General features: G+C 38.4%; 1 protein-coding gene across 1 annotated transcript in view; it reads left to right on the top strand.

The window, feature by feature from the left end:
* Positions 1-15,098, top strand: part of Ints2 (integrator complex subunit 2) — a 54,037-nt gene that overhangs the window by 18,188 nt on the left and 20,751 nt on the right. The window contains exons 10-16 of the mRNA XM_005393971.2: positions 1,246-1,317; positions 1,407-1,521; positions 3,100-3,168; positions 4,406-4,540; positions 6,015-6,191; positions 7,299-7,407; positions 14,993-15,097. Of these exons, the coding sequence (XP_005394028.1) occupies positions 1,246-1,317; positions 1,407-1,521; positions 3,100-3,168; positions 4,406-4,540; positions 6,015-6,191; positions 7,299-7,407; positions 14,993-15,097 (782 nt within the window). The remainder of the gene's footprint in view (positions 1-1,245; positions 1,318-1,406; positions 1,522-3,099; positions 3,169-4,405; positions 4,541-6,014; positions 6,192-7,298; positions 7,408-14,992; position 15,098) is intronic.

Here is a 15,098-nt window from a genome sequence, read left to right as displayed (position 1 = left end):
TTCTGCCTGTTTAGTATTCTGCTACTTCAGCACTGTAAAGTCGGTTACCTCTCATCTAAATGTTCTCTAGCTCCCAGTATTGTATTGTGCTGTCTCTATTCAACATTCATGCCTTTTAAGAATTTCCTTTAATGTAGTTTTAGTGGGGTTTCAGGAGGATACATATATGAAATGAAGTGCTTTACTTGAATATTTTCTAAACATTACCTTTTTTTTTTCTAAACATTACCTTTAATCCTTAAGTTTTTTATTCCAGATTACGAGTATTCAGCAGAGATGGGATTCCTACTCATGTTTGGCAGGCTCTAAAAGTGTCTTTCTGTTTCATAACAGTGTCTTTTACCCGTGGAATCATTTAAGTAGAGTTGAGCATGACCTTTTAGTTTCATTGTTTGGGGGTAGTAGGAGAGGCATCTCTTTTAAGTTTTTTTTATATTTTACCAATATTCAGTGTAGTCATGACTTGTGGAAAACATAAAAATTTTTCCACAAGTCAAAATCGGCTTGTACCTTTCAATTTAAAAATCTAGGAATTAGGGGCTGGGGATTTAGCTCAGCGGCAAAAGCGCCTGCCTGGCAAGCGCAAGGTCGTGAGTTCGGTTCCCGGTACCGGAGAAAAAAACCAAAAACCAAAAAAAAAAAAAAAAAAAAAAAATCTAGGAATTGCTTTTAAAATGTTATTGTCATTGTTAAATTTTTATAACCATGTTTTATATCTGACCAGTCTATAGTTACCTTTTTTCTTTTTCATGGTTAGTAATCATTTATTTCTCTCTAATTTTGAATTCTAAAAATTGTTCTATAAATTAGCCTTCATTCTGCTGGTAAAAGATGGCTATTTGTTACTGCCTAGTAATCAGATTCTGACACACTTAAATTTTAGCACTAGATACGAGTGAGCTGTCAATACAGTCCTTTTAAAATTTCAACGCCAGATAGTCTTTGTTTTTCCAAGGAATGTGAGAAAGTTCAGTCCCTCCAACTTTCAGTTACAGTAAGTAAGACTTTGAGAGTTGACTGTTCAGAGTCAGGGAGAAAAGCAAGGGCTGTCACCCTCGAACTCCAGAGTGACCTCATCTCTCAGTTATACTGAGTGGTTCAGTTCCGCAAACAGTTCATTTGACTTGATATTTCAAAATAAGACAGGAAAAAATAATTCCTACCAAAAATAATTTCCGAATGCTTTCTTATTCATCTGCTGGTAAATCCTGTTTAACCCAGTGACTTGTGGTATGTTTTACACAGTACACCCGAGCAGGAGCAGCTGATGGTGGTGTGGCTGAGTTGGATGATAAAGGAAGAAGCTTACTTTGAGAGGTAAGTTTACTTCTGATGACAAAGGAGAAAATTAGCTGCAAAACCTTTTTTATTCTCTCCTTGGAAATTCATATTTTTTGTTTCAACAGCACTTCAGGTGTCTCCGCGTCTTTTGGGGAGATGTTGCTGTTGGTGGCTATGTACTTTCACAGCAATCAGCTGAGCGCCATCATTGACTTGGTCTGCTCCACTTTGGGAATGAAGGTAACTTTCTTTCTTGTCTTTCTAAAAGAAGATGCTCCCAAATTGGCGTGTTTGCTTTTGAGTGTAAAATAAACACATTGTTTTCATTAAAGTAATTTTAGTTGTTTAATAGTTTGAACTTTAACAGGAATTCTAAGAAAATACATTTTGAGGGATTTATTTATAATAGATGTTCAGTGCAGAGAATCTGGAAAGCATAGAAAAACATCTTATTCCTGTCAGTTAGTGATAATCAAGTGTACTACTGTTAACATTGTAGTGTTTGTCCTTTCTTTAAAACATGCATGAATTACATGCATATAATTCATAATTTAAAGAAAGACTTACCACCCAGCACTGTAAGAAACCAAAATACAACAAAGGTGTGTAATCCCAGCACTCTGTGAAGTGGAGGCAAGATAATAGATTCAAGCCCAGCCTCAGCCAATTAGAGTTAGGAGACCCTTTCAGAAAACAAAAATTTTTTTAAAAGGATCAGTGACATAGCTTAGTAGGAAAGTCCTAGGCTCAATCCCTGGTACCACAAACAAAACAAAAACCAAAACCAACTTAGTAGTATGTGATGAATGCTTCTCTATATCAATAAATATTATAATACAATGTAATTATTTTTGTCCTACTGGGACTTGAACCCAAGGACTTTATATAGAAGAGATATGCCATCGTACTTTATATATTTTATTAACTTTAAGACACATATTTTACCCACTATTGAAATTGGGATTCATTTTACAGTTGATGTGTGAATGTGCTAGTGTTCTGTCTCTACATTTTACCTTTGAAAGCTACTATTAAATCTGTTGATGCATCTTAGTGTCTTTAAAAGTGAGGAAGTAGCATATTTTATAAATGATTTTTCCCAGTCTTTCTTGCCATTTAACTCTGCCATGAAAAAATTGTTACTGTTGTTTTTATGTAGTATATTGTTCCTTCCCCTCCCCTTCCTTCCTGTCCCCTCCCTTCCCCTCCCTTCTCTCCCCTTCCCGTCCCCTCCTCTCCCCTTCCCCTCCCCTTCTCTCCCCTTCCTTTCCCTTTTTGCCATGCTGGGTTCCAATCAGGGCTTGCGCATGCTTGGCAAGTGTATTCATTTGTGTGATAGGTCTTGCTATTTTGCCCAGCCTGGCCCAAAACCCTTGGGCTCAAGCAATCCTCCTCCCTCAGCCTCTCCCAAGTAGCTGGGACTACAGATGTGCCAGCAGCCCAGCTTTTACTAAGTAATTTTTTTTTTTTTTTAGTTGTTTGGTGTTTTTGAGACAGGGTCTCGCTGTGCAGTTCAGGCTGGCCTTGAGCTCACTTTGTAGGCTGGTCTCGAGCTTGCAGCAATCCTTCTGCCTCAGCCTCCCGATTACTGGGAGTATAGGCATGTGCCACCACGCCTAGCAGTAATTTTTATGTTGGTTCTTTTTCTGATGAAAGACATCCTTTAATGTTAGGTTTTAGAAGATGCTTCTGAAACAGAATGCATATACCTTTGAACATTCATATTGTATGTCATGCCTAGTTTAGATAATAAATTCCCTAAAGTAAATTTTGTTTCATATATTTTACATGCTGTTGGAATTCTTCTGATTATTTTAGATTGTAATTAAGCCAAGTTCCTTGAGCAGGATGAAGACCATCTTCACACAAGAAATTTTTACTGAGCAGGTAAAAGTTATTTTGTATTTTTAAGTATTTATTTAACTTTCTCTTCCAATGTTTTTTAGGGAGAAAACTTATATATATCACCTTAATAATATAGTCCTTGTCTAGTCTATTTCAATTTATTTATTTTTTCCATTTCAATGTAGACTGATGTTTTATTTCATGTTTGAAGTTTCTATGAAGAATTTTATAGCATTGTATAACAAAGTATGTTTTAAATGTATGTAGTTTTGGAGACTTTGAGTAGATATTTTAGGGGGTAGTCATAGATATTGGTAGGGCACTCATGTGAGGTAATCATTTCAATTTATCAGGAGAGAAATAGAGACCTATTTCAGTCTTCAGCTTGTGAGGTTCATTTCTAACTAGATTACAAAGAGCTCTAAATTCCTAGTTCCTGTATTTACATTGTTTTGGCTTCAATACTTCTGTCTCTGAATAAACTTAAGAATATTAGAATTTTTTCAATGGCATTCATTCTAAAATTTAAAATTAATTTTCAGATTCATTTATCATTTTAAATCTTAAAGTACAAAGTATATACATCTGAAAAATGAGATGTTTTTAAATACTTATGGACTCATGGTTGTTGCTTCTTTTCTGTGACTGATTAATAGCCTTAGCCTACACCAGGCCCACCCCTCCTTTCACACCCGTGCGCGTTCCTACCCGCACGGAACACGCCGCTGTAGAAAGGGCACAGGAGAAGCTTTTTACTTTTTGTGTCATTGAGTTTGATCCAATTGGAACACAGCTCTGGGAGGGCCTTGGAAAGGCAAGCAGAGGTAGATGCGTGACACACTGAGAATAACGACAGCTTTTATGTGGTGCTTTGTAATTCACACAATGTTTTCAGCAGTGTTTTCCTAATTACAATAACTCTTCGCGATAGATGACATCGTCTCCCATTTTGAAGATGTGAAAATAGATTCAGAAGACAAAGTGCCTTCTCTACCATCACTGAGCCCAGATCATGATCCTAAATTACTTACATGCATATTTTTACCTTATCACACCACTGTGATATCACATAACTGTGTTTTAAACTAAATTAGAGAACTTGGCGCATCCCTAAATGTACGCTTGCTCGTCATTGAAGAAAAATTTAGTACCGTAATCACTGATTGTCGTTATTCGTGCCTAAGCACCACACGAGAAGTATTGCTAATCTGACCTCTTTCTTTCAGAATAATCTGTATTTGGTTCTGCCGTATGTATTCATACTATTTTTACATTTCAGGTTGTCACAGCTCATGCGGTTCGGGTCCCTGTCACCAGCAACCTGAGTGCCAACATTACTGGGTTTTTGCCCATTCATTGTATTTACCAGCTTCTTAGGAGCCGTTCCTTTACCAAGCACAAAGTGTCAATCAAAGTACGACTTCGTATTTGTATTTCAAGCTACAGCCTAAGTTAACTTTTTCTCCCTACCTAGTTTTGTTTTAGTTTGCGGGCCTTTACTTTCGGTTTTGTGTATCAACTGTGTGTGGCATTTGGCTAACTTACTAGTCATTCATACAGGCGGAGTTATTAGGAACCCAATTTCAGAGTTTTTAAAAATGTAACTGTTATTTTAAAAATGTAAAACTATTACTCTTCCATTTATTTATTTATTTATTTATTTTTATTTTTATTTTTTTTTTTTTGTCTTTTTGAGACAGGGTCTCACCAGGCAGTTCAGGCTGGCCTTGAGCTTACTTTGTAGCCCGGGCTGGCCTTGACCTCTCAGCGATCCTCCTGCCTCAGCCTCCTGAGTGCTGGGATTACAGGCGTGCACCACCATGCCCGGCTTACTCTTCCATTTAAGTTCTCAGTAATAGCATGTAGTTCTTATTAACACTGTTATGGACATGTAGGAAGAAGTGGCCATTTCCTTAATTTTAGATGTGTCCATTAAATTGGGAGAGTGGCTGGTCAGCCAGCCATGACCACTATTTGCACGTTTATTGCAAGGCCATCCAATACCTAATTTATACATATAAAATGTTTTGGTGTGGTATATTTGGCTACAGAAAAGGCCAAAACCCAGGAGATAAATAAGTCTTTTTGAATCATTTATAGAGTTTGCTTATTTATTAAGAATAATGAACAGTATATGCATGATATATTGCTTTATTTGCCCTTTTTTTTATGATTTAATGAAGTTATTTTGCAGCTAGATTGAATTTTGTGCTTCTGTTATCAAAAAGCACCAGGTGTGGTGGTGCACGTGGGAGGCTGAGGCAGGAGGATTATCATGAATTTGAGGCCAACATGGGCTACATAGTGAGTTCAAGGCCAGGCTGAACTACATGTGAGACCTTGTCTTAAAAACCCAAACAAACCAAACTAAACCAAACAGAACATCCCAATAAAACAGCTAAGAATTAAAAATCGAAGCATAGCATATACCCCAACATTTCTATGTGTTCTTTCTAAGGTAGTTAAGCAGTATTGTCCTGTAAGTGCTGATGATAGTTACTTTCTTAGTATGCTTTGAAGAAAGATCTCTTTCCCTAAATTCCTCTACTGTGAGGTCGTCTATGACAACAAATATGGTACTGTAGATACATATTTAATAGGGACTTAAAATGTTTTCCTTGGTACTTAAAAACTATATAAACCCAAAACTAGACTTCTCATCCTGTTAGGTTCATCTTTCACTGGACAGTATTTGCATTTAGAATATAAAGGTAATTTATGTTTTTATATCAAAGAAAATTATGAAACTCAGTAATTGTATTTGGGACTGCCAAAAGTTAATACTGAGTTTCACTGATTCCTAAGTCATGCAGGGCTGTGTGTGATTCTGTAATTTTGCTTGCTTTTTCCTATGCCACAATTGATTCAGTGCCTGTAACCTTTTCTAGGATTGGATTTATCGACAGCTGTGTGAGACCTCCACTCCACTCCACCCTCAATTAATTCCTCTGATTGACGTGTACATCAATTCTATTCTTACCCCGGCATCTAAATCGAACCCAGAAGCCACAAATCAGCCAGTCACAGAACAGGAGATACTCAATATTTTTCAAGAAGTCATTGGGGTAAAATAGTGGTTCTTTTACGTTTATTAGCTGATTTCTCCTTTTTTCTGACTTCTTTTTTTTTTCACCAGATTTCTAGGTGATTCTAAATTTAAAATAAGACGGTCAGTAGGTCATCTGTAAAAATTGAATAGTGCTGTTAGTTACAAGTAGTTTGTCAAACACTCTTTGAAGAGTTTTCTTAAAAGTTTCACTGTAGGGGCTGGGGATTTAGCTCAGTGGCAAAGCACCTGCCTGGCAAGTGCAAGGTCGTGAGTTCGGTTCCCGGTACCGGAGAAAAACCAAAAAAAAAAAAGAAAAAAAAAAGTTTCACTCTAAAGCTGAGGGAAGTGGTGCACGCCTGTGATCCCAGCACTCAGAAAGCTGAGGCAGGAGGAGCACTGCAAGTTCAAGGCCAGCCTGGGCTACATAGTGAGATTAAGACTAGACTGAACTAAATAGTAAGATCCTGTCTCAAAAAAACAAAACAAAAAAAGTTTTATTTTAAAGTATGAAAGGTACCTTAACACTTAATTGTATTTGTTAAAGGATAGTGGCATTTTAACACAGTATAGTACTGTTTAATTTCCTAGGAATCTAAATACACGTGGAGTTCTTTATTGAAAAATTTGTGCATATTTTTCATCAATGTGTTAGAAGGGAAAAGGTTGGATTTTTGATAAATATAGTTAAATATTCAACATCTTTTTTTTTTTTTTGTAATGGGAATCGAACTCAGGACCTTGTGCTTGCCAGACAGGTGCTATGCCGCTGAGCTATATCCCCGGCTCAGTATCTTTTTTATAGTTGTTTCTTCACGGGAATTTCATGTAATACTTTAGATTCTTGTAAGCCTTTGAAAGGCAGCATGATAGGAATGCTGTTGAGCGTAGTAGCTGGTTTTTATTTTGGTCCTGACTTAAAAGAATTAGGTAAGCATGCTGCCTTTCATGCCTTCTCAAATTTCACTTAAAAATTCATATTGTCTCTTTGAGTTTAATGTAAATATACCTTTTCTCCCATTTTAGCTGAGCTTGGGAGCAGCAGCACCAGGCAGTCTATTTTGGTACTTTACTGTTAAAGAAAATGCAGTTAGTAGTATGTTAAAGTTTGTGACATAATTTCCAGGGTGACAGTGTCCGCCTTAATCAGCGTTTCAGTATCACGGCGCAGCTTTTGGTGCTCTACTACATCCTGTCTTACGAGGAGGCTCTTCTAGCAAACACGAAGACTTTAGGTAAGTTGTACTTAGGCGAGTGGCTCTACTAGCTCATTTCTTTCTTTCTTTTTCTTTTGGTACCGGGAATCAAACCCAGGACCTTGTGCTTGTCAGGCGGGCACTGTGCCACTGAGCTGTATCCCTGGCCTTGCTTTTTATTTTATTTATTTTGTTTTGCTTTGTTTTTTGTCTTTTTGAGATGGTCTCACTATGCAGTTCAGGCTGGCCTTGAGCTCACTTTGTAGCCCAGGCTGGCCTCGAACTCACAGCGATGCTCCTGCCTCAGCCACCTGAGTGCTAGGATTATAGGCGTGCACCACCATGCCTGGCTTTATTTTATTTAAAAAAAAAAAAAAAATTATTTTAAAGAGAAAAAGAGCCCCAAATTTCAAAACAAGATAATAGGAGTGTAACAATGGTTAATACATTGTGTATTGTTAGGTTTAAATTTCTACTAGCTCCTTTCATTTGTCCGTATTTTGTTACTTTCAGAGTTACAGTGTGATAAAATATGGCCAAATATTTTAATAAGCTCCAGCGTCATCTTCTGACCTGTGCAGTGAAGACGCGGTGTACTTGGTGCACGCATGCATCCGCGTGTAACCGGCCCTGTGGCTCAGTCCACCTCTTCGCAGCCTGAGTGACTAGGTAACTGGGCCAGGCACAGCGGCCGCACCCACTCGCCCAGCTACTCAAGAGACTGAGAGGGGAGGGTCCTAGGATTCAGGCTAGCCTGGGCTGTTTAGCAAGCCCCTGTCTCAAATAAAAGGATAAAACGGGCTGAGGGTGTAGCTTAGTGATAGAGCACCTCGGGATTTTATCCCCAGTACCAAAAAAAAACAATCAAAACCCCCAAACAAACAAACAAACACGAACACCAGAATTGTCTGTATTTTAACAACTTTATTACTCTTACTCATTAAATATAAATTGATAAAACTGAAAGAGGTATAATAGATTTCTTCGCCTGGATTTGAATTTTCACCCTAGCCTCCTTTCTAGGGGCATAGCTCCACAGGGGGGGTGCTTGTCCAGCATGTGTGAGGCCCTGGCTTTGATCCTCAGCACTGCAAGGATAACAGACAAATAAAAGGACAAACAAAATAGAAAAAACCAGGAGTTTCCCCTTGTTGTTAAAATTATTGAAGTGGACTTTCCAATTTAGCTACTTCATATATATCTGAAGATAAGATTTTGCATGCAGTGTGTCAGTAGAAAGTAGTATACTTTCCTCTGTTTGTAAAAGAAAGTTCACATGTTTTTAGACTTGTTACATGTGTTTGACTTTTAGTTTATATTTGAAATAAAAGGTGTCATTAAAAAACTAGACATATTAAAAAACTATAGGCCAGGCATGGTGGCGCATGCCTGTAATCCCAGGGAGGCTGAGGCAGGAGGATCGTTGTTACTTTTCACTGTTTGTCAGATGTCTTAGTCAACTTTCTCATTGCTGGGACACAATACCCAACAATGACAAATTCAAAGAGGAGAGGTTTCTTTCGGCCCTCGTGTGTTAGAGGTTTCAGTCTGTAGTTGGGCTCCAAGGCGCAAGCGCGGTGGGGAAGGGCCTGCCAGAGGAAACGGCTCCTGTCGGTGGCTGAGCAGCAGAGAAGACACTGGCTGGGGAGGAAGAGGAGCCCTACCGGACCACCCCCAGTGACCTGCCTCTTCTGACCAGGCCCTACACCCTAACATCAAAAGCAGCCATAGTGCCCCGTCTCATCCCCACCCATGAGCACACGAAGCTTTAGAGGGACATCGAGATATAACCCGTAACAGCGGATCAAAACTCAGGCCGTGTTCATAGTAGGCTAGTAGTCCGCTACTGAGCTGTATCCCCAGTCTCAGATAATATAAGGTGATTGTAGTGCTTGTCATAGTAGGTAAAGGATAGGTTAGCAGTATACATTAGGTAATCTACCACGTTCATCCCCACATAGGCAATGTGTTCTGGTAGTACGACACTTGAGATTTAATAAGTAGGCAGAAGAATGAATTACTAGGTGTTCTGGGGGAGAAATCAGACCATTAATGCTGTAGCAGAGGTCTGAGATACTCTTCAGTTTTTATTTTAATGAATGAGATTTGAGAGAGAGGAAGCAAGGTTGGCTTAGAGGCTTTTATCAGAGCATAGAGGATAGAGTGTCTATCAGCTGAAATACAAGTGAGCCTGGAGGAGCTCCAGGTTTCCAGAAGCTCAGGATGAGGTGAGGAGCTCAGTTTTGCACACACGTTAAGTAGGTAGCAGGGTGTCTGGCGGGAATTTGGGACTGAGGCTTGAGAGTCTTGGGCACATACATGATACGCGAACGCATGACGTGAAGCAGGATCGGCGAGGGAGGGAGTGTACATAGGAGGCGGTGCGGAGGCTGCGGGGTTCTGGAGACCAGAAGAACGTTTCAAAGAGGAGGTCCTGGGGACCTGTGTCAGAGGCTGTTGGTAGGGCAAATAAACAGGACTGAGGCTCAGCTGACGCTGCTGATGACTTGCAAGAGGTCATTTGACCATTCCTGTTTTGCTGGTGAAAAGTGAATTTTATGAGGATGAAAGCCCAACTGGAATGAATTCAAAAGAGAATTAGAGGAGATACATATGTTAGAGGACTGATGTGCTAACTGGAGTGGAAAATGAAATCAAGAAAGGCTTTTTTTTTTGGTGCTGGCGATTGAACTCAGGACCTTGTGCTTGTCAGGCAGGCGCTGTGCCGCTGAGCTATATCCCTGGCCGAAGAAAGGTTTTTTTTTTAAAGATGAAAAAGATGAGAGAATGTTGGGAATACTGGTAGAAAGCAGAGGACTGACGAAGAAGGAGACGCCACGGGTGCTGTCCTTGAGAGGTGGGGGGAGACGGGGCGCAGAAGACAGACAGAGGGATTCGCCTTTTCTCGAAGTTTGCCCCCTGGCTCAGAGATTTTTTTTCTAGTCTAATTTCTCATCTCCAAGGGGAATAAATAACAACTGCGGACTGTGTCACAACGTTGAGGGAGTTTTCTCCTGTATGGTCGTGTGTGCCAAAAAAAGGTTATTTTGCTGCCTGTTTGTCTATGCAATTGTGTTGCCATTTTAGCACTTGGCTAACTGTTCTGCAGTGGGCTCTGTTTGCTTTTTTTTTTTTGCTTGTTCTGTGGTTTTGACCTTTAAAATAAAAAATAAATAGATATTTGCAGAAGCGGAGGTAAGGAATTCTGAAATTTGAGATACAGCCAAGTATTGGAATATCATGGCCATTCAAAATGTGTGTGTATTCATTTTTGGTGTTTAAAAATATTTGTAGTACAATTATTAATTTTAGTTAAATACTAATTTGAGTAGTATTTATTTACTTATGAGCTATATGTATGTTTATTTGTGTTACTGGGGATTGGTACCCAGGGCCTTCACATTAAGCTATGTTCCCAGACTTCTTTTATTTTTTATTTTGAGGCAGGATCTTGCTAAATTTCCCATCCTGGCCTGGAATTTGCAATCCTCCTGTTGTAGCCTTCTGGGTAGATTGGATTTCAGGGATACAACTCCTGCCTGGCTAGTTTATATTTTTATTTATTTTCTGTCTTTTTGAGACAGGGTTTCATTATGCAGATCAGGCTGGCCTTGAACTTATTTTATAGCCCAGGCTGGCCTCAAACTCTAAGTGATCCTTCTGTATCAGCTTTCTTTCTTTTTTTTTTTCTGGTACCGGGAATTGAACTCATGACCTTGCACTTGCCAGGCAGGCGCTGTGCCGCTGAGCTAAATCCCCAGCCCCCTATATCAGCTTTCTGAGTACTGGGATTACAGGTGTGTGCCATCATGCCTGGCTTGTCTGATTATTTTTAAATATCTTTTAATTGACATGTAAAAATTTCATAAATTTATAGGGTAACACTAATTATTGATTCAAAGTACGTCTAAAAAAATACATCCCTGTGTATTACTAGCCAATTAAAATATGAATATTACCATTACATTTCAAGTTTTTGTACCTGCCTGTCAAGTGCAAGGTCCTAAGTTCAATTCCTTATACAAAAAAAAACAAAAAAAAAAAAAAAAAAAATCAAGTTTTTATATTTAAAAAATTGTTTCCTATTTAATACATCTGAAGCTTTTATTATTAGGTAAAAGTTTATTTTCAGATACTTTTGAAGGTTAAAAACAATAGTCACTAATATAAAGAGCTATTTATCTGTTCTTAAAGCAGCCAGTAGAACCCTAAACACATTCTTACTCATCAGCAACTTTAAAAACATTACTTGCTTAACACACTGTCTAGCTTCACTTCATTTCAGACAAAATCTGGCTCAGTGTGATGGTACATGCCTGCTAGCCACGCTTCTCGGTAGGCTGAGGCAGGAGGATCCCAAGGTTAAGGCCATCCAGGACAATTTAGTAAGACTGTGTCTCAGAATAAAATTTAAAGGTTGGGGTGTAGCTAAGCAGCAAACCAAAGCAAACTCTGGTATTTCTCTTCCTGCCATGTTCTTTTGTTATATGTGACATTTCCTTGGTCATCAGCAGAACAAGACATGTCTTCTGGTCCTTGAGAAATGTATGTTCACTGGCTCTAACTTCTTGGGTTTGAACTTTTTCTTTGTGCTTGATTATTATATTCTTCTAAGAAGGAAGTCATTCCTTCTGTCTCTTCCAAAATGCATAACCTTTTGCTAGGTGTGGTGGTGCATGCCTGTAATCCCAGGACTCAGGAGGCTGAGGCAGGAGGAGGATCTGCATGAGTTCAAGACCAGCCTGGGCTGCATAGTGAGTTCAGGGCCAGCCTGAACAACAAAGTGAGACCCTGTCTCAAAAAAACCATTTTTTTTCTTTCTGGTCTCTTCTCACATATTTAATATTTTACATGAGTTTTTTTTAATCTCCTCTACTGTGGATCGAACCCAGGTCATTTGCACTGAACTACCTCCCCAGGCCTTTATTTATTTATTTTTATTTTGAGCCATGTTCTTGCTAAGTTGCTGAGTTCTCTGGGTTCAGCTCAAACTTGTGATCTTCCTGCTTCAGCCTCCAAGAGTGCTGAAATTACAGGTATGTGCCACCATGGCTCTTTTATAAGAATTTTGCCAGGTTCTATAAAAGAAAATTATGTTAGTTTTTTGATCAGAGTTATGTTAAGTTTATAGATTAATTTGGAGGGGAATTACACCTTTGCACAGTTGTCTTCTAGATTATGAAATAATTTGTAATTTTTAATTACTAAAATGTAAGCTTCATGAATGCTGATTTCTGTCTGTCATTTTGTTCACTATTGTAATTCTAGAATCTAGAATGTGACTTGATAACATAGTAGGCACTTAAATATTTGTTGATTTGTGAATTTCTTTCTTCCATTTTTTTTGTCTCTTTGAGACAGGGTCTCGCTATGCAGTTCAGGCTGGTCTTGAGCTTACTTTGTAGCCCAGGCTCGCCTCGAACTCATGAAGATCCTCCTGCCTCAGTCTCCTGAGTGGTGGGATTACAGGCACGTGCGGCCACACGTGACTGAATTTATTTCAGTGATTTTTTACATCTCTCAATAAAATGTTATATAGGTTCTGTATAATCTGAGAAGTTATTATTTGTAGAAAAGGTACTCACATTTAGTTTGAATTATTCAGCTTTGAATTTGTTTTATTCTGAGAGTATCACTTAATATATCAAGTAAATACATGTTTGTCAGTTAGAATAATTTTGCTTCTTGATTTATAACATCATTTTATAATTAATACTATAACATTCTTAAAATGGACCTTTCTTTGATATCAGATTTATACTAATTTGATAAGTTAATTAGGAAGTTTAGGATTTTTTAAAAGTAAAAGGTCCCATAAAAAGCAGTAAGGGACAATATAAATTGCATTTAAAATATATATAAAGTTTTGCTGAGCGCGATGTTAAAATGTTATGTTTGAACCATTGAAAGCTTCAACTTGGGAGGGATTTATAATGTGAGTGGTCATGTCATATATGACCAGTGTTCTTACAGGCATTTCATAATTATAGTTTAGTTTTTTACTAAAGGGTTAAGAATAACCTTGATAGTGTATTTTACAGAGATCACAAAGAGAAATCATTATTGCTTTGGGTTGGGCTTCATGGGCTGCTGGTTTTTTGATGGAATCATTAAATAATTGTTTTAAGATTATAGTCTTCAGAAAAAAAAGAGATTTTAGTCTTTAGTTTCATAAGCTCAGTTATTTGTAGTTTATCCTTAACTGCTCCTGGGGACTCCAAATCTCACTCTGTTCTCCTCTGCCTTCTTCACCTCCCGCTTCCGTTCTTGTTTCCTTCTTTCCTTTCTTCCTTCTTTCCTCCCTTCCTCTACCGTCTTTATCTCCCTCCTTTCTTCCTCCCTCCCTCCCTCCTTCTCTTTTCTTTTTTTCTTGCTTGTTTTTTTTGAGTGGGGTGGCTAGGGATGAAACTCAGCGCATGCTGAGCAGCGGGGAGCTACTCCTCCATCCTTGACTTGAAATCTTATTTTTACTACTCAACCTTTAAGTCCATACTATGTGTCAAATAGTGCTAAACCACTGCACAGGTGTTACTCACGTAAAGCCTCACAACACTTCTGCTAGAAAGGAGATCTTTATAGGGCAGATCACTGAGGCACAGAGCAATTAAGAAACTTCTCTGTGTAGTAGGTATTGGAGCTGGGATTTCACTCATTGGAACCTGTAATTATTGCTTTGACTGCCTTCTGCACATTGTTTGTAAAATATTTCTGGAAAATTAGGATGCTCATTGATTTACAGAGGAGTATATTTGATCAAGAAGTATGTGGAGGGCTGGGGATGTGGCTCAGTGGTAGAGCCCTTGCCTAGCAGGTGTAAGGCCCTGGGTTGCTTTGTCCAGGTGATGATCTTGACTTTTATTGTAGTACTTATATTTGTCTTATCCTCAAGAAAAAAAAATGGTTGGCCTTCACTTTCATTGGTATGAAAAATGTTGAGCTTTATAATTAACATTTCATGGTTTGAAAAAGAAGATCATAAAGAATAAAACCTGTGGATATGCTTGAGAGTCTCATATGGTCATGTGGTGTAGAGCAAGGTTTTGTGGAAAGAGAGGGGGTGCTAGGCACATAAAATGTGATAAAAATGAGACAGAAGGATTAGAGAGCTGGTCACCAGTGCTGTGGATACTACGGTTCAATGAAGGATTTTTAAAATGTTCCTTTTGAATCACAAGACTTCTAAGCCTTGTGTTCCCGACTGCATTTGATCTCGGTAGACTCGGGAGCTCTTAGTTCACCAGTTCTTTTAGTGGAGTGAACTTCTGTGCATAACTTCTCTCGTAATGATTCCCCCCCCCGCCGTAGGTTTCAATGTGAGGGCATTTTCTAGATCTTTCCTTAAGCTATGTTTTGCTTTTTCTGTATATTCATTATTTTGATAGTGATTCTTTTTTTATACATTGTACTCATTGATTAAGTGAATTAAAAGTAATTTGGAGGGGTTAAAAATAATCGAGATGCAATATATATATGTGCCATTTCCCCAAATGAATGTAATTATTATGTATAATAAACATACACTAACAAAATAAAAGTAATTTTTCTTCCCCATTTGGGTTAAGGGTTAAGATTTGTGTTGCTTCTGACAATTTATTTTTATGTTTTTTTCATCTTTGACTGACAGCTGCCATGCAAAGAAAACCCAAATCATATTCTTCTTCTTTAATGGATCAGATTCCTATAAAATTCCTCATTCGACAGGCTCAAGGGCTACAGCAGGAACTGGGAGG

Source organism: Chinchilla lanigera, unplaced genomic scaffold, assembly GCF_000276665.1.
Source record: "Chinchilla lanigera isolate Chin_1 unplaced genomic scaffold, ChiLan1.0 scaffold00050, whole genome shotgun sequence".
NCBI classification, from domain to species: Eukaryota; Metazoa; Chordata; class Mammalia; order Rodentia; family Chinchillidae; genus Chinchilla; species Chinchilla lanigera.
This window is presented reverse-complemented; position numbering and strand designations above follow the sequence as displayed.